This window comes from Mugil cephalus, chromosome 1, assembly GCF_022458985.1.
Source record: "Mugil cephalus isolate CIBA_MC_2020 chromosome 1, CIBA_Mcephalus_1.1, whole genome shotgun sequence".
NCBI lineage: Eukaryota > Metazoa > Chordata > Actinopteri > Mugiliformes > Mugilidae > Mugil > Mugil cephalus.
Window position 1 is genome coordinate 18174235 of NC_061770.1, and position 20357 is coordinate 18194591.

General features: G+C 43.2%; 1 protein-coding gene across 3 annotated transcripts in view; it reads left to right on the forward strand.

Annotated features, from left to right (window-relative positions):
• The first annotated feature begins 16790 nt into the window (after window positions 1-16790).
• Window positions 16791-20357, forward strand: part of samd11 (sterile alpha motif domain containing 11) — a 46968-nt gene continuing 43401 nt past the window's right edge. The window contains exons 1-2 of one of the 3 annotated variants that reach the window (XM_047606774.1): window positions 16791-18510; window positions 19688-19779. In XM_047606774.1, coding sequence (XP_047462730.1) covers window positions 17820-18510; window positions 19688-19779 — 783 coding nt within the window. In that variant the 5' untranslated portion in view covers window positions 16791-17819. Of the gene's footprint in view, window positions 18511-18562; window positions 18796-19687; window positions 19780-20357 lie in introns of those variants that run through there. The other 2 variants (XM_047606785.1, XM_047606795.1) reach the window with 2 other exon arrangements.

Below are 20357 nucleotides of genomic sequence, written 5' to 3' on the forward strand. Positions count from 1 at the left end.
ATTTCAATTACAATTAGCATGGAGGCCCAGTGGCTGATTTATGGCCTTGTTTTCCTTCCAGTGCGTTCCTCCGTGCATTAATCACCTTCTTGCCGGTCCATGTGATCCTCACTTCATCTACCTGCCAAGACAGCCGCCTTGCTGTGCATTCCTGGATCTCTTCCCCTGTTCCCTCCCCTCTTGATGTCCTGTCCTCCTTTCCCTCTGACTGTGGGGAACAGTGGGTGTCCTCAACTTGCACCTGACACAGACCGGGGAGCTGGGCCGAATTTAACTCAGCGCTGGGACGCCTGATTGGTCGTCATTTATTGTGTGCCAAGAGCAGATGTTTTTCAAGGAAGAAATCCAGGGAACGTTGTGGTTTCCTTCTCTTTTCACGAGAACTGAAAATGGTTAATAATATGATTAACTTAATAATTTAAATCTGACCTTAGTAAGTGTTTGTAAACACATAATACATAAAAAAAAAAAATCTCAATCAGCCTAACTAATGCTCATGATAACGACAGCCCATTATGTAATTAGGGCCCCTGGTCATGTGCTGCAGCCTAGAACGCAGGTTTGGAGGTTTTCTGTCTTGACTGAGAAATTGTGCAGCAACGCTCATCCTCCACTTGACATTTGGTTACCATCAGGCTGGGATTAGCAGCCCTATTTTGGATAGTCTGGAAACTGTTTGGGACATAGCAATGTCTCTCCAGTCCTTTTGTGCCGTGTCGGAGGCTGAGTCATCCAGGGCCAGACGTTTCCACTGGGATAATGTACCAATCCCTGGTGGCCATGCTCAGTGTTGTTTATACAGCGCCATTCGCGGCCCCGTAGATCTGGCAGCGGCCCGCTTGCTTCCCACCGCTGTCCACTTCTCTGCTCCTTCACCCTTTGACGACGCACCTCAAAGACTTGGCTTGTGTTTCTGTGGGCCGGGTCGGAGGTGGTGGTAGTGACCAAGGCAGCGGTGCCTCTGTGGAAAGCCAGTGGTTTCGGAGTGCCAATAAAAACAGAGGGCCGTGTGTGCTGTTCTAGGCAGACTAAACATCTGTTCAGACAACATCCTGACCGGAGCTTCTCTGATGGGTGGGTGGTGTGCACGAATCACATTTACATGTACCTGTATATAAAAAAAGGCTCTCGTCTTCTGGAAGTTTTTAATTGCAATGTGTTGGTATAGCAGCAAGATTTGATTCTGTTGTTGGATACAGGCTGGACAGCAAACTCTCTGACCATTGTCGATTATAAGATGTCACTCCTTTTATTCAGTCCTGGCGGGAACTATTGGGAGAATGGAAAAATATACCCTTGTTCTGACTTTCATTCCATTGGTAGCCTTGTAAACACTGCCAGATTTATATTTTTTGTGTTATTTATTGGTTTGGTAGGGGTTTATTAGCAATGCGTACTTTGTTTCATTGCACTACCGCCGTACCATTAAAAGCTCTCCTGCCATTTTCTCCATAGGCCTAAATTATAAATTTCTCTTTTGTCTGGAAACCTTGAGCTGCAAACAAGGTCAGTTATGAATTTGTGTAGATATTAGGTTTGTTAAACCCAAAGTGAGACACAATCCAGACACAACAGGAAGCTATAAATGCAGTGGCTTGCTTAAACAAATGTGACATCTAGGTTTTTGCTATAAAGTTCTGCTAATACTTGCGTCGTTGTTTTTGTTGTTGTGGAATTCTAATTAAATGCCTGTAATTTATATTAAGGTATTATCAGTATTTCATAGCACAGTCCACAACTTGGAGCAAACCTTTACAGAGGCTTGTTCCACCAGTGTAGATGTCAACCATAGATCTGATGGCTTCTTGTAATGTGAAAAAACTCGAATAACCCTCAAGCCTTCCCTTATGAATGTAAATAAGCATAATAGATTGTTGTTAACCCAGATGCTCATGTAACTTCTCCTAGAAAGCAGTCCAGAGTGTTTGTGCAATGCTTTTTTTCTCATGAAACCACTTCTGTAGCCAGGAATCCAACACCCACAACATTGTTGTTGGGGAAATTTGGTTTGGAAACGCTCTGTTTGGAACTGATTATGTTTCGGCAAAGACCTTTTGGGCAAAACAAACGGGTTGGGCAGATTTTATGCAGTGATGGACTGAAGAGTAACAGGGACGTAGTCATCCATTACATGAGGATGAATTTGTTTTTCTGGAAAAAACACCCTATGATGAAATCCAAATAGCGTGTTACCAGACTCGTATTGTGATGAAGATTGAGTCTGGCTACACAAGACAAGCAGTTCTGTGCAAAACAACAAGATTCCTAGCTAATAACCTATGAAGTGTTTATATTTTGTATACTGTATTATATCAGGCATATCAGCCATAACAATAAAACCACGATGGGAGGAGTAAATAACATCGACCATCTTGTGACAACACAATGTTCTGCTAGAAAACTTTTGAACCTGGCATTCGTCAGTGTTACTCAGACATGTATTACCCACCTAAACCAGACCAGGCACCCCCCACCTCATAGCAATGACACGCCATGATGGCATCCCAGCCATCCCTAGGAGGATGCAGCCTGACACACAAACAAAAACAATTTAAAAACAACACAAAAACCATGAAGAACGTGACAAGGTGTTGACCTGGCCTCCACATTCACGAGATTCCAAACTGATGGTCCCCATGTCCACTCTCTGATGAGTCACAGATGTCTTAGAGGCACAAGGGAGACCTACACAATATTAGGAAGGTGGTCATAATGTTATGCCTAATTTGGTGTATTTTTTGCCACAAGCAACAAATGACGTTGGAGGAATGAGAAGTTCCCAGACAGACTTTGCAGAGATGAAGCACCCAGACTGGACTGTGACGTCTCCCATAGACTGATGTCAGAGTTTACCAAGAAACTCTGGTTCCACTTATTTTCCAGCAGAGACTATTTCAGCATCTGTGCACTGATTCAGGAATACAGCAAAATTTCAACTTCAAACTCATACATATTATTCTTCACCTCTCTACGGCTTCAGTTTGCATAATGCAGCTTTCAATTAAATTAGGATTTGGTGGTTAAAAAATTCTCCAAACAAATGTTTTATTTGGAATTAATGGAGAAAATGAAATCTGTGATAAAAAAAATGTTTTCAGTTATACTAAAATACTTTTTGTGCACCATCAATAGACAGATGTGGTTCATGGCAGTTTTTTTTCCGGATGTTTTTGTCTGTCTTAAATTGTTTATGTCGTGGCATAATTTGTGGACGGTGGATTTAAAATATGACACAATACCTAACAGGAACCCTTCACAGGCTGTTAAGTGTGGCAAACTACTCCGGGTTAGTTTTATTGATGTCTCTATTATAGCTGCGTCTGCAAATATTTTGTTTTACTGATGCGAGCCATTCCCAGTAAACTTATATTTTATCGATAGATTTGTGACACAAAATAAAATAATGTTTAAAGTCCGGAAAATAGTGAATGTTAGTGGTTAGAAGTTGAGTATATTTGTTGTTAGAGAGAGATTGTTCCAGCTACTGTTAGGAGCACAATACGACACCAGATAACAGACAGCGGGGCTGTAACACACAGGAGGCAGTTCATCAGCAACTGCTTAGCGTTTCATCCTCTCGCCCTTGGAGCCAGAGTTTATTTTTCAGACTCTCGTCTTGATTTTGCTCCTCTTCCTCAGGCTGTGTACAGATCTGGACCCTCAGAGGGCTCCTGTAATGTGCCGGTTGTTCACAGTTGTCCACATGTGGTGTGTTTTCATCCCCGGAGGAGGTGTTTTCACCTGACCTCTGCGTGACCTCTTGCCGCCTCCCTTGTTCAACACCTGGATGCTGAGGGAGGACGTTCAGTCTCTCCCTCTTCTGCACAGGAAGTTTCCCTGTCTACAAACAATACAGGAATCTGTAGGATAAGCAGAGAAGAGAGTGACGGCCAAGTCTCATAGTCCTCAAACAACAGAGGAAGCTATTGGATAAGTGGAGGAGAAATTTAGAGGGAGAGAGAGGGAGAGAGACGCAAATGTTGCTTCCACTGCTTTTGAAGTATTTATGAGAATCTTCCACTTAGGCTGAACTTTCCTCCCACAGACGCGAGTGTCAGCCAAGGTAGAACTCTTTTCACTTCTTCACCCACCGAAGCTGTAAGCAAAGTATTCATATTTTGAAAATATTACGCTTGGCAAAGAAGCTGACCCGCGGAGCATCCAGGGTCCTCTCTGATACCGGTCAAACTGGGCAGAGCAGCTCTCATCATGTTTCCCCGATCAGACGTATTATCCGATCCCTTCAAACGCATTCATATATTTTAGTTACTGGTCACGTGTCTTTTTATACAAACAGCCATCCCAACAGTTTTTTCTTTTTTCTTTTTAGTTGATTTATCACAGCATTGGGCAACCGGTCCTCCTCTGCCTCGCGCGCACACACACGTGCACGCACACACACACACACACACACACACACACACTTTCATTCACATACACACAGAATAAGCTACCCTGAGAGGGAGTGCTGTATTGGGTTTTCTTCAGGAAGCGCGGCTCCTCCAAAGCTCTGGTCAGATGAAAGGCGAAGAGCTGTATCGATCGGCCCAGAGCAGGGGGTGGTGAGGCGAGCGTTGTGTGTGTGTTTTACTAGGGCTTGATGGTGGTGGGGGTGGGGGGCAGAGCCTGTGTGCCTGTGTGTGTGTGTGTGTGTGTGTGTGTCTGCCCGCCCGATGCAGGGCTGCCAGCCAGGCGAGGAGCAGAAGGCCAGAGGGGTACGGGAGGCTTTGAGGAGGGGGTCAGCGAGTTGTCGCGGTGGCCCTGTGGCTCCACCGTAACCCCCTGGCCCCTCGGTGTAGAATGTACAGCACGAACACGCACGTATGCACACACACCACGCCAGCACCAGCTTGCTGTTGTTGATGAGAGCTGTCAGAGTATGAAACAACATGGCCACGAGTGAAAGGGGGGGAGGCAGGCTGACAAACACGAACCCTTTTTTTTTTTTTTTTTTTTTCGTCCAGTTGTCTTGTCTTTTAGGACTGAGTGTCATGTGATATTTCTGATTTGTAAAATTCGCTACCGATACCACACTTATAGAAATCTGCACATATGTTCTTTCATTCAACAAAATAATCTGCCTGCTGCTGTTTGCACACAAGCAGCTGAACAAACCATGCCAAAAAATATGATTTAAGTCAGGAGCCGTATTCTAGCAGATTTATAGCGAGATTATGAAACGTACCACACACCCCCTGTCAGTTTTCAGCTCTCCTTTCAATCAGGAACAAAAAGCTCTGGTGTTAACCAAGTAGCTAATATTTGCTTCAATGCCAGTGGTAATAATGATTATGAAACTTTTCATGACAAGTTGCTCAGTCATTGATTTAAGTAGCTTAATCATTATAAGGGGCATGCACACAGGAAGGGACGAGCAGAGATGTGGGACAAGAGATCATGAAATTTTTATGAAATTCAGCAACCTCTGATAGCTGCGATAATAGGTTGGGTAAAATAAATAAATAAATAAAGGGAGTGGGTAAAAGGTTGAATTAATCTAAACTTTCAGTTGATGAATTGAGACAACCAATGGCAGCAACTGATAAAACTGATTAAAACATGACGCCAGCACAGAGTTCCCCAAACATTAACTGCGAGGCAACACCCTCCACGACTTTAGTTCCTGCTGCCAAATTCACAGTGCTCATAGTGGGCTAGGAGGCTTGAGTAAACCAGATGGAGCAGCAATGGTGTTGACAGTGTTTTCTTTTCAAACAGTGAGCGGTGACGGCAAGAAGAGCTAGCTCCGTCTAGTAATATTTTTAGGATGGAAATATTAACGGCGGGGAGATACAGAAATCGTTACCTCGGCAACCAGAACCAGGAATGTCTCCTAGCTACCAGCTGTCAGCTCCAAAGTGATGGATGACAAGCAAAGTGCTTTATATGTGGATGGCGCTTAACAGTGCATTGTAGTGGGCGCTAAAAATCATGTTAACTTGTTAAAATTCTGTTTTGAAGTAAGATGGTTATTAGCAAAACATCCTTGTTATTTATTTATTTATTTGTTTGCCTTTTCAGATATATAATGTGCACTGATCAGCCACAACATTAAAACCGCTGACAGGAGAAGTAAATAACATTGACCATTGAACTGTCACCGTTGTGACCACCTAGACCAGACCAGGCACCCCCACCCCATAGCGATGACACTCCTTGATGGCAGCATCCACCCCAATGGCAGGATGCAGCCTGGCACAGGCACACACACACAGTTTAGGAACAACTCAAAAGTTGGTGACCTGGCCTCCAAATTCACTAGATAGGACCCAAAGTACACCACCTGACACCCTCCGAAGTCAATTTTCTGATAATTCAGAACTGTATATATACACTGCCTGGCCAAAAAAAAGTTGCCACCAAAAACAAACGGTTACATATTCTAAGATTTATTTCCACCCAGTGTTGTATTATTTTTATTTATTTATTTATTTATTTATTTTTACCAAGATCTTGCAGTGACAATGGGAGAGTCTGACCACTTCACAAAGTCTTCTCCAGCACATCCCAAAGATTTTCATTGGGGTTCAGGTCTGGATTCTGTGGTGTCTTATGCTCCCTGAACCTCTCTGCCACTCTGTGGCTCAGTCTGAGCCAGATGAATCCTGGCATGGTCATCTTGGCATATGCCCGTGCCATCATGGAAGGAAAAATCCATTGATGGAATAACCTGGTCATTCAGTGTGTATTCCGGTAGTCAGCTGACCTCATTCTTTGGGCATAATGTTGCTGAACCGAGAGCTGACCAACTGCAGCAACCCCAGATCACAGCACAGTGGGCACTAGGCATGCGTGCATCACTTATCCACCTCTCTCTTCTTAGCTGATGCACCCATCACTCTGGAACAGGATAAATCTGGACTCATCAGACCACATGACCTACTCCAGAGTCCAATAGTTATGCTCCCTAGTAAATTGAAACGTTTTCCCCGGTTAGCCTCACTGATTAGTGGTTTTCTTAAGGCTACATGGCTGTTTATCCCTTAAGTTCCCTTCACATCGTACGTGTGGAAATGCTCTAACTCTCACATATATATAGTTCTACTGTTGTTTGTCAAACCAAACTTTTAAGTGATCGCTGATCATAATAAGCCACACATTAGCCACTCTCCTTCCAGTTTTTAATAATGCGTTGGTAGGGACGGGCATCGAGGATGAATTGAACCAGTTGGAACCGTTTCCAATCCTTCGACATCATTAGCCTTCGTGCTTATCGATTCCCCTTATCGATTCTTTTCATGCCGAATCTCTACGACAAAGCACGTCATTCACATCACGTGACTCTCATGTGACGACAAGGAAGATGCGATGGCGGAGAGACTGAAAAGGTTGAAAGTGTGACTTCACTTCACCAGAAGGGACTGTAACAGCGCGACGTGCAATTTATGCAGCACTGTAATTTCAAGCAAGGGCGGCAACACCACCAGCAAGCTGAAGCATTTGTCGGCAGCGCATGGCATTAAATACCGAGAGTGCCATGTGTTTGACAATCTCCGGTCAACAATTGCAGCTGCCGCTAAGTCTCAGCAGAACTGTACTAGTTTTCTTACACAAGCGCTTACATCTTGTTTAGAAACTCAATAAAATGTCTGTTGTTTACGCGAAACCACGAACGGCTGCTTTTTCTAAACCAAAAATTCACGGGAGGAATTGATAAAGGAATCGATAACGGCGTCGGTATGAATAAAATCTTATCGATACCCATCCCTATGCGTTTTACAGTTCTTAACCCAGTTTTAGTAGTTTCTGCTTCAGTCTCCTTAGATGTTTTCTCTGCTTGATGCAGCCAATGATCTGACCCGTCTAAAACAGACAAACATCTTTTCCACGACCACAGGATGTGTCTTTTTGACATTAAGATAGTATTGCCATGGTCTTACTATAAATGAAAACAATGTTAATGGGTGGGATGTTTAAAGTCATTAAACAGTTGATAGAGAATCTGTAAATCATCTCATGTCACCTGCTATTGGCTCTTGTTGCAGCGGTGAAGCTCCGCTGCATCAGTCCCCCTTTAAACGACACGTTGAACAAACCACACTCAAGCTGAAGATGATTTGACCTGCAAATACATACATTTTTATTCTTACTCAGTGCACACACCTAGAAGCTAACATACAGCTCAGGCATGCATAAATTCTCCTCCAGTGTCTTGTCAGATTCATTTGAGCCAATACAGGACTATTTGTGGACTTGGGTTGGGTGTACCCGACCCTGTGTGCTTTGTGCCCCGGGGGAGAGATCGTCCAGGGCGGCTCGCTAATTGAAATGTGTTGGCGACTCATTGACGTCTCGGCTCCAGTTTCAGGGCTATTTCGAACCGCAGTGCTGATTGCTGGTTTCACATCACACAGGGAAAAAAAAATCAATAGTAGCTGGGAGAGCTAGGGTTTATTCTTTGCAAGCAGACATTAATGCTTTGCAGAGGAGAGTTTGATATTTATCATTTGTCATTTTGTCTCCGCGGATCGGGCTCAACTGTGGCGTACATCTAAATTGCTGAGACTGATAGCTGATTGGGAAGGGGTTACAAAATAAAAATATGGTTTCAAAGTCCAGATCCAGAAAAGTGCTGTTGATGAGTCACTGTTTGATATTTTTTCGTGTATGTTTTCAGCTGAAGGAAAAACTCTCGAACCCCTAGACTTCAAGAAAAGTGGCTGAATCTTGTGCTATCTTCTGAAGGCATCGCTGTGCTTTGTTATATTTCAAAGTCCAGTGGGCAGAAAATGACTATTTTAACATTTCTCGTTGATTGTTTTTATTACCTAAAACAGCTGGTTTGTTCAGTTTCAAGACAAAACCTAAACTAAATAAAACAATAATGATTTATTTTTTTTCATAATGTGCTAGTTTGGAACAGCGTCCACCTTGGTCTACGCTAAGCGTCGTAGATTCCCTACAACATTCCTGAAGGCCTTTCCACTTGGCTCCTCCGTTACATTGTTATGCATTTAACTTGATAATCTCGCAACAATGTCTGCCTTTGTACTTGGTGGCAGTGTTGGCCGTTGTTTTGCTCTTTCATCGGATTCCAGGGGCCTAATTTCGTATTAAATTATGGTCAAACATGGCAGAGCCCATATCAATGAGTTCTGGTCTTATTGCATTGTTTGAAATCACTAAGTCGGATCTCTTGAAGGCTAATGTAGCCTACTATCTGGGCTTTGGCTGCTGGTGCTGCTACCCTTCAAACACAGAGTGAGCCCTTTGAAAAATGGATTGCGGAAGAGATAAGAAATAATTTATGTTCCTATCACTGCCTCGCACAAATATGGTGGGGAATACTGTGCCAATAACTCCCACAAACTCGGAGAGGCACGCTATCTTTTACTGCACAAATTATTAACGGCGCTTGGGAGGAAGGGGAGACGCTGTGCATTTTTTGCTAGATAGACCTGGCTCATTGCTCGTTGAAGCTTGGAGTTCACCACAGAGCTTTACGATCAGAGATAAGGACTTCTAAACTGTGGAGTGGGTTTAAATAGGAAACTGAATAAACAATGATGTTGAATTTTTAATTTTATAACTTCCAGCCACATCATAATATGAGTGAACGTTTCATTTAGGCAAAATGAGAGGCTGCAAAGTCATTATTTTCCGTGTGGGTGTGTGGGTGCAGTGTCCGTGGGCTGCGTGTTTGTGTGTGTGTGTGTGTGCGCGCGGGGAGTAGGAAGAGGAGGGGAGGGAGTCCAAAGAGGGGAGTGTTGAGGGAGGATACTCGGGGTCGGGTGTCCGCTCGCCTCTGTCGGCTGGCGTTGACAGCTACAGACGCTGGTCTAAAATGAGAATCCTCTTGGGCCGGCTGCCTGCCCATCCAGCAAGAAAATAAATCCCATGTGGAAGAGCCGCTGTGTGGGATCACAGACAGCCGCCTGACCCCCCAGATCCACTGGGGGAGGCCAAGGGCGCCGGCACGACAGCATAAACCCCCCTCAACCCTCCCCCTCCCACTGGGTTTAATGTTACTCCGCTCGCTCGCCAACTCTGAATTTCTGGAGTTACAGGACTGTGCCGGTCCCACACTAGTTCAGTTTAAACTTATTTTGGGCGAGTGTTTGGATCAGTGTTTTGGTAAAGATTTAGCTTAAGGCCTAGGTTAGACCACAAAAATAGTAGTGAGGTCTCTCTGTGCTTACTGGGCCATTCACTGTTAAAAACTGTTTTGAAACCTAAGAAGAAGGGGAAGCTTGACTTAAACTGTATTGAAAGGGGGCTGGTGTTTAGGGACTGCACACAGAGGCCAAAAATGGTGCCTGGTGAGCAATTAGAAACACACACCGAGAGTAAAAATGTACAAATATGGCGCGCTGTTTACCACTACCACCAGATGGATGCATTGAAATGCCAGATTTACTGCTTTCCAAAGACTCTTGTCAGAAATTCAGCACTTTTATCCATACTTTCCCCCCTTCGTATGCGTGCTGTTTCTCCATGTCTGTCCAGGGACTGTATCCCCTGAAACGATTTCTGATATTAAATTCCACAAATTCCAACTTAAGAGAGCTAACCTCCCTCCAAGACCCCAGAGAAGTTTCATGTCTGGATAAAATGAGTCAACAACAGCAGTTTAAAAGAGCACATGCACGTAATAAGGAAAACTACAATGGCCGTGAAACAAGAGACTTTGTGTCTGATAATCCAGAAATGCGAAGTGTAAAGAACAAGATGAAATGGGCCACCGTGAATAACTGTCAAGGTAATTTCCAGCGTGTCGCGGAGGTGAAGGAATTTCAATTTTAGACGCTTCTAGCGTTTTAAAATATGCTGAAATCTTATACTGAAACTTTGACACCAGTGCATTGTTAAAGAGGCCGTGACCTTTTTACGCTGGATAATCCACAGGTCGTGTGTCAACTTTTCATTGAAATACCAACAACAACAGTTCCAGAGAAACCTGCTGTCTGCGTCTTCAGCAGATGACAAAGAATCACGGTGACTAATTCTGGGGAAAGGTGGTGGTGGTACTGAACCTATGCGCCTAGTGAACATTTAAAAATGTGAGAGAACATGTTAGCAGAGCAACAGTAGCTCAGGTGCTTGTTTGCCTTGCCCTTGAGTCGTATTTAGGGGTGTAGAGCACGACCTGTGCAGACTAACCTGACTTGGCAGACACCGGTTCATCGCACAGAATCGCTCTGGAAAAAAGGTTTCGCAAAGTGCAGGCAAAAAATACTTAGCTGATGATTTGATGCACTCCCTGATGCATCCTCAAGTAATCAAATGAATTAACCACATTATCTGGAAACGACACGAGCCATCTTCAGAGGAGCAACCAGTCAGTGTACCTAGCTGTGTAGCTATGTAGTTAGCATGTCAATAAATGAGTTTAAGCGTAAAAGGCTCAAAAGATTGTTTTCAAACTAACACTTCCTTGCAACTTGTGCACTTCTCATGTAGATTATCATGTCTTTTGGCTAACCCATCCTTAAATCCATCAAATTTGGCACAAGAAATAATATGCTAATTACTAAATTTCACACTGGTGTCTCATACAGACAGTCTCCGAGTTAGCACCGATGCCTCCCAGTGAGAAGGTCCGGGTCCGAGTCCGACTCGGGCCTTTCCGGGTGGAGTTTGCGTGTTCTCTCTGCGTCCGTGTGCGTTTTCTCCGGGTACTCCAGTTTCCTCCCACCCTCCAAAGACATGCTCGTTAGGGCGATTGGTGATTCTAAATTGCCCCTAGGTGTGAGTGTGAGTGCGAATGGTTGTTTGTCCATGTGTTAGCGCTGTGATAGACTGGAGACCTGTCCAGGGTGTACCCCGCCTCTCGCCTGATGACAGCTAGGATAGGCTCCAGCAACTCCCGCAACCCTAGTGAGGATAAGTGGTAGTAGAAGATGAGATGAAATGAGATTTTGTTTCTCCAAAAGGTCAAAGGTCAACTTTATAGTGATGGAGGCCTGAACGCTAGTATAAAAACATAACGTTTCCAAAAGGGCCTTCAGATTGCTGCTGAGTTAAATGGTGAAAACCACTTCAACTTTGATATTTAATTTTAAATGCCAGTCTTTCTGACTAAAGCGGATGTTGTTGTTAATATGGGTTAACATTGATTTTAATCAGAGGCCACTACAGCAGATGCCATCTCGACTATAGTTCAGCCTCGAAATGACTGCTAGTTTTAGTGTTAGGCTTTATGACTAAACAACAAAGTTAACCATTATCATTAACTTGTTCGTGATTTTGTCGATGACTGTGCTCCTCCATACCAGTTGGTTGCATCAGCACTTAGGCGTCTCATAGTGAAAGGTCTCCTCAAAAACAACATGGAGACAGTAGATGCAGGAAATCAATATTTTAAAATTAGAAATGAGCACATTTTCTTACCTGCCTCTAATGGTTTCTAACTAAGCCATCAGTTTTAATTTAACAGAATTCAGTAAACCCATACCCGTCCATGAAACCCGTACAAGTAGTCTAAATGTAATCATTCCTAATCTGGCCCTTTTATGGGCTGATATTTAATGAAGGATAAGAGTGAAGATAAACTAAAATCGTAGCTTATTTTAGAGAACTCACGAGTCTACAGACGCGATTTTCGTTTAATTTCTTTGCTTTTATCGTCTGTTATATTTCTATGGTGAACTTTGACGAGGCATAGGCTTACAGGAGAACTTTACGCGCTGCTTTAAATAGTTAATTGCTCTCGCCGTGTCTCCGGCGGTGTCTGGGTGTGGATGGGGAGGGAGACGGAGACGGAGACGCTTCTGTCTGTCTTCCTTTCCTTTTTTCCAGTACGGGCAAGCCGATATATTTTGCAGCTCATGTCTGAAAGGCTGGCTCCAAGCGCTAGGGGTGGGCTCTCGCTCTCTGATGGTTTTCCAGTGAGTATTTGTCAGGTCAGACTGTGCACCGCCCGGCGGTCTCCGCTCCTCTCCCCGGGTTATTTATTACCTCTCTCCCCCGCCGGCAGCGCTGCGGCTCCGGGGCCGCTGCCAACAACGGCGCAGAGGCGGGGGCCGCGTCCGGGGGGTTCCCGTCGGACGATGAGCGGAAGCAATGGACACAAAGTGCTCTTTGAGGACAGACTAGAGTTGTGCTTTGTTATATGGCGAAGTAACACTATCCGCCGGTTGGAGAATTGGAGCTGATTTCTGTGAAACTAAAAGTAAACTGGTGTCAATATATTAAATTCTGTTTTTTTCTTGGTAAACACTGCATCACTGGAAGTCACAGAATAACACGTTTGTCTCTTATAAGTATTACTGTTATTGTCATGAATACGGTCTCATTTTGCTTATGAGTGGATCAACGGGAAATTAACTGCCAACACTTTTAATAGACTGCTTGATTTATTAATGATTCATTTAATTCATTAGTGGAACTCTTGGCACTCTTTCAAAGAATCTAAATTACAAATAGTCATAATACTTGCAATTATTGGTCATTTCCATTTTCTTTTCTCCAAAAAGCAACATGGATCACTCATATTCACAGCATTTTTAATAGTCAGTAGTTTTTATTGATACTAAATATGTTTGTTTTTTAAGTACATACATTCACATAGAATTGGTGTTATGCTTTTAATCCATCCATCACATGGAGCAGTGACAAGACAAGGTGCGCAAGGTCGACCATTGATGAAACCGTGACGCTACGGTCTCGAGCCCGTTTCTCTTGGGACTGTTTGGTCCTTGGTTTGAATCCCTTTGTAAATAGTAACCCGATACCACCCAGTTTTTCCCAAAACACCTCAAGCTAAAAGGATATAGAAGTCATTCAGACATACAGATGTGTCTGACTGCTGCAAAATAAAGAAAATACAGAGGCATGACATAACATTAGTGTAACATTATCTCAGTAGCATGTTACAAGGGTAGTGGTTGTGGTGAAACTATAATATTTCCCCACCTGTAAGCTCAAGGTTAATCTTAAAACAGTGTTGGATAGTGTAGTGTTCCTTGATAGTGGATTAGTTCTCTTTGTGTGGACATCCAGGTCACCAAAGAAGCTAATGCCTCAGTTTAAAACACTGATGGATTTGGTGTCAGACCCTGCGAATCAGAAGAGCCGGGGTTTAGTACTGTAGACTCACCAGATTATTCACGCTCAAAAAAGCATTCAGCGGTAGAGAAAGAAACTGAAAGCAGTGGGGGGGGGGGAGGGGGGACACCGGTATCTCCACCAATATTTTTGCATTTTGAGTAAAAGGCTCGCTTCATTATCATCTGAAACCAACAGCTGAATGCAGAAAGCTCAGGTCTGTGTAGGCTGTTCAGAGGCATCACGAGAAACGTGGCCGAGCGAAAAAGATGACAGTCAATTATAGCACAGCTTTTTTTTTTTTCGATGATGATCAGAGTAGCATGTCTCCTTTTTCTATAAAATCTAAAATCACAACCATTGTATTAAAGTCATAAAGCTAATACACAATTACAGAAGTCATGTAAGAAAAAATACAAGAGACTCATTGGTGCCAAGAGTGAACACTTAATAAACAGAGCTAGTCGTCTACTGACGTAGTAATATGCCTATTTACAGTAATATCACCAACTTATGTGTTGATGTTGGGATTTCCTATTTCATTGTAAATTCGTTCTGCTTGTGAGAACGTGGGTTTTTTTGTGGTATTTTTTTTTTAAACACAGGACTCTGCACAACGTAGAAGACAGAAAAGGTTAAACGAGGTTTCCCCATCGTATCGAGCAGTTTTGCAGAAGCCGCACAAAATGCTGATGGAAAATAATACTCATTTAGACCAAGTCCAATTTTGAAGATGTGAAAGTTGAAGTGTTGTCACTCTATAAATCTGGGGAAACCCTTCGTGATGAGCCATCCAGGATGAGTCACGATCAGGGACAGGTGGGTGTCAGCATGGGTGTCCCCTTTATGACTAGTTTCATCAGGGCTCTCCCGATGGTGCAACCTTCATCGCCAACGCAAATATCAACGAGGTTTCCATCGAGACATTTCAGTGTGGCGAAGGCAGGTTTGATAAGGAGAGAATAAGACAGCTTCTCTTCTGAAAAGCAGGGTTCCACTTCCTGTAAACGGCTTTCTAAACATACGCCATAAATGTCAGCAGTTCATGATTTATTTCAGGGTTTCTGTTGAGTGTGCTCACCAGCATGTGGTGAAGTAACGGCGTTTAGCTGTAACACGTCGCCTTTTGATTTCATTTTTCAGACTTTATTGGTAAAGAGTATCTGTTGTGCCATTAAGTTTCTTTCTTTTTCTCCAGCTGTAAGTTTAAAATCTTTTTTGGCCTCTTCTTAATCCATAAAGCCACTAATTTCAGGATTCACATCACAGCTTCTCAGGCCCACAAGGAAAATGTCAATCTACAGTCCGTGTAGCTGGCATGTGTTTGCACATGTCTGCTGTGTGTTTGCCTGTCTGGTCCTGGCTCGAGGCATCAGACCAGTTCTGGCGAAGCTGGCCTTCCCGTGCACCGCTTCCACCTGCGGTGTGGCGTGCCTCCTTCCTGTGTGTGTCAGAGGCAGTTTGGTCTGATTTATAAGCCCTTGACACACAGCGCTTTGGACCCCACCTCTGCAGCTGGAATGGCTATTCCATGTGTCGGCGGTGGATCCACCTGGGTGGTTCTCCACTGATGGGGGTCAGATGTGGTCTTGCTCACAAGCTCCAGGAGCTCAGGGGAACCAACCCTGCAGACAGTGTGGGGAGAAAGGGCTTTCAGAAAATGTGGATCCAGGCTTAGCTTCTACTTCAGTTAAAGCAACAGGTTTGAAGCAGTTTAAGCACATATGATGAGTTCCTCTACGTCTACATTGGCCTAGATGAAGATTTCTTCAAGTGTTGAACTGAAGCTAAAACATAAAATTGTGGATATGAGCTTACACTTCTCTAATATTAAATAAATTATTTTACATGATGTGGTATAAAGAATCAGAAGCACCTCTCCACCAACTTTTGCCATTTAGTTAAACCCGTTTATAATACCTGACATTAACCACCTGAGACCCGAGCTTTCGTTGTTCATATGCATTTTATTTCCTCCATTTTCCTTTATTTGGGATTAGTAGGACCTTATAAATATAAAAACTAAGCCCAGTCTCTGAACAGGAAGTAGTTTTTGGGAAAAAAAATGATGTCCTCATGCGTGGACACGGGGATTATTTTACTCAATATTATAACAAGGTGACCAATATGTAACAAAATATAAAACTGTTAATTCTCATGTCTGAATGTTGCAAATGATGAAGTGATGAATTCCCAATGTCCTCAATTCAGTACTTGCTCATTTGTGGATTTATAGCTTGTTACAATTGATGGAATTTGCTTTAAAACTAGAAAAGTTAATAAACATAAATAAACAAGTTTCAGCTGTAAAATTTGATGAGTTTTTGTACCTCGTTCACTTTTGTTAAGCGATCGGCTGCAGAATGAATACATGTTTTTACACCAGCTGGTATCAAGTTGTGAGCATTAAAGTCTAAATGAAGCAGAATAAGACAGTGGCACAAACCCAAAACCTAACGTCCCCATATGAGGACGCGGGGTCTCAGGAGGTTAATGTCAGACCAGTCTATGCTATATTAATATATTTTTTATTGTAATATGCCAAAAGCATAACAAGGTTAACACCTAGTGCACCTGGTTAACAGGTTCCACAGAACTTGCTTGTTTTTTGTACAGAAAATCCCCTAAAAACACTGAAAGACATTATAACAACTTTTTCTTTTTTTTTCTTTTTCTTTTGTGACGTAAAACCCATTGAAAGTGTAAGTATTGAGGCATTTATTATTATTATAATTTTTTTATTTTATTTTTATTTTTTGCAGTAGCTCACACAAGTCACTGCAGCAGGTGGGGAGTTCTGTGGCAAGAGAAGTCAGGATGGTGTCACTGTAGATGGAGTATAACAAATAGACGGCTGAATTTAGACACAAGGAGGACACAGCACACCCAGTGTGTGGACTGTGGTAGAGCTGGTGTCCTATGACGTCTGTCCATCAGGCCATGTCTTTGTCTATGTTCACTGGATGTCTGTGGAGTCATTATATGCGATCAGTAATTGTACATAAGTAGAAACATTTGACCTAAAGCTTAATTTAGGTCTGATATTGCTGAACTCTAAAATAGCATCGTGGCTTTTTTTTTAGATGTCGTAAACCTCTTTCAAGACAAATATGAATGAGATTATAAATGTGAGGAAAGTGATTTGATAAGTTTTAGATTCAGCCGAGTTGAGTGGGCGCAGTTGACTTCCTCATGTTCACTCGTTCCTCCATTTTACTCGCTGAAGTGTCGTCCCTCGGAGTCCCCCCTCCGCTCCGCGGCTCTCCTCTAGCCTCCGCTGTTTAAATGGGCCAAGTTGAGAAGCGGCGGAGAGTGCAAATCTTGTTTGGTCTGGGTCTGTGAACTTCAGCGTGACTTCAGCGACATACACACGGGTTAAAAACTAACAACTCTTTCCAAACTTTAATCGCAAGTTGCAACCGCAGATACCGAGGAATAATAAGCCTCGTGTTTTTTGTTTTGTTTTTTTGGCTTATATTTCTGATTAATGACACATGCCACGCTGAAAACAGGAGAAATATTCTGCAACCAGTTTCTTTTTTTATTATCTTCACTGGCTGTGAAATTGTTATCGTGGTCACATATACTCCCCCAGATCCCCTTAACAGCTTTATTTTTCATTTTTAAAATTTTTTTTTTGATTGTACATCCGATTTAGGATTTCACGTCTACTCGGCGAATATTAAAAATATCTTATTTTGAATTTCCCCAAAGGCAGACAAAGAGGAGATAGGACGTGTAGCGGCGGCTGGTGATGATTACCGTAGGTAACATAATGTAAGGGGCTCAGGGCTGCCCAGCATGTCAGGTATTAACAGAGCGAGCGTGATTAAATGTGGGAGGTAGGTGCTCTGAGGCTGGCGGAGAGCGCGGCGAGCTGGAAACTACTGAATGGGAATCTATCCGGCAACTTCACCAGACCGCTGTCTCACGGCGACACGGGGACTCTGCGTAAAGACAAGCGGCGCGTCTCCAAGTCTGGGTCAGCCCAACTCACGGACGAAGAGGACGCTCAAGTTGGATCGGACGAGCAGCTTTTCACTTGTTACCGGCGCTCGGCTCCCACTAACATGCCTGCCATCAAAAAGGAGAGGCTGGATGGAGACGACATGGCATTGACCGCGTTCAACCAGTCCGAATACCTGGCTCCTTTAAATGCCACCGCCATCCCCGTGGTGACCCCGCATCCGCCGCCCTACGACCACATTTTCGCCCATCACCGCGCTTACTTGGGGCTCCACGACTCGGCGCTGCATCACCAGCACCTCCACCATCACACGGACGACTTAATGCTAGAGAGGTTCTCCTCCATCCCCGACTTCCAGCCCTTCTTCGACAACGGGGAGCCCTGCATCGAGGTGGAGTGCGGGGAGAACAAGGCTTTGCTTTATATCAATAAACTGTGTCAAGGTAGTAAGGGACCCTCAATTAAATACAGGGGCGAGTGGCTCACCCCCAACGAGTTCCAGTTTGTCAGTGGACGAGAGACTGCCAAAGATTGGAAACGGAGTATTAGACACAAAGGTAAGAGCAATGTTTACTTTCCTCGTGCTTCGCGGCTACAGAAGGACACTTCACCATTAATTATCAGCTTTGTAGGCACCTCTTACCGTTGGCACTAAGTTAGGTCTCGTGGTTCGGTACTGAGTTTTGGAGTGAAAGGGTTACAGCAGTCAATGCGCAAGGAGACAGACGAGAAAAGGCACATATCCTCCACATACCTTCCGAGCTTTTGACATAGAGTTTGGGCTGCGATCATACATCAAACCGAGGCATTTGAAGATTTGGAGTTGACTGCACTGGACTGAGGTGAAAAGTTAGACTCGGACAATGAAATATTTGACAATTCAAGTATTTTTTGTTTTCAACAGTATGGCACGACTCGTTCGGTCGTTAAGTGCAGCTGCACTTGTGCATGTGTGTTTTCACTTTTACGCATTGCATGTTGGGTTTGAGGAAACTTTAGCAAACGATCATTTGTTTTGGCCACTTAACATCTCAGCCTGTGTTTAATGTTATTTTGCAGCCAGTTCAGTCTGTTTTCACCTAAACATTAGAAGTAAGGCAGATGTCTTAGACACGTTATGCATGTGTTTGATATATTTCGGTAAAAAGAATCTTAACAGCAGTGATATTTTCCCGGTGTTTTCATTTATTTTTTATATATATATAATATATATTATAATGCTGACATTAACATCACTGTAATTCCATGCAACAATTACGCGTGGTGCGCGCTCCCTCTCACCACACACTCTCACGCACACACAAGGTTACTCAGCCAGAACTGACACGCGTAAAGATGTGTAGGGGGAGGGTGTCGCCCCCAGGTCAAAAATGATAGCCTAATAGTTTAATATACCGATTGCTATGGACAGATGACAGTAGGCTTCTGTCTCTCTGACTTGCCACCTGGGCTCCCGGTGCAATTAGACATAATGGCACAACTGTAGAGAGATCAGTCAAGTCTGTCCGAAGGTACTGGCACCTTCAAATATACAGTAAGTGTTGTTTATTAGATGATTTTATTTTATTTTTTTTTAAATAAGATTAGTCTTTAAAACGATTTCTGAGATAATGAGCTGAAGTCGAGCATCAGTTTTAAAGCAAAGGGACAATAACATGTGCTGTGTCATGGAGGAGATGACTAGGGAATACAGTTGGTACATATTCACTGAAAGCGACTCTTGTTTGTTTGCAGGAAAAAGTCTCAAGACTCTTATGTCCAAAGGAATCTTACAGGTGCACCCTCCAATCTGTGATTGTCCCGGTTGTCGAATTTCATCTCCAGTGGTAAGAATAACCCGTTTTCTGCTATCTGCCGCAGTGCCTCCTTCTTTAATTCCTCTGTCCACGTGTTATCTAGTGGGATGCTGCTTAAGAAATCTAATGTTTGTTTTACTTGAAGGCACCTTTGCTGTGAACATGTGGGATTATTATAAGACTGTGAATGTGAAGAATGTTGTCATTGCTGGTGAAGGTTGTAACTTGTCAAAAAAGCCCAGTGCTTCCAGACAGAGCCGCGGGATAAACTGATAAAATCTGAGTTTTAGTGTCAAAAGATTAGTTTTGTTCTTTTATTGTTAAGAATTACAAACGTTTGTGTGATTGATTTTTTTTTTCCTTTCTCTCAAATTCAAGTTAATGCCTGCTCTTTCTTGGCTGTCATAGCAAATAACTTCTATTTTATTTCTTGAGACCAAAATCAAATTTTTTCTTTTTTTCTGAAAGGCTGATGCCTCCTGTATTCCCCTTCCACATGTTTTATTCATCAATATTTTCATCTTTAATTTGATGTAGACTTTCCAGCATTTTATTGAGATATTTCTGTTGTGTCACTGAGCCCTCCCCTGCTAGTGAATGAGCGTATA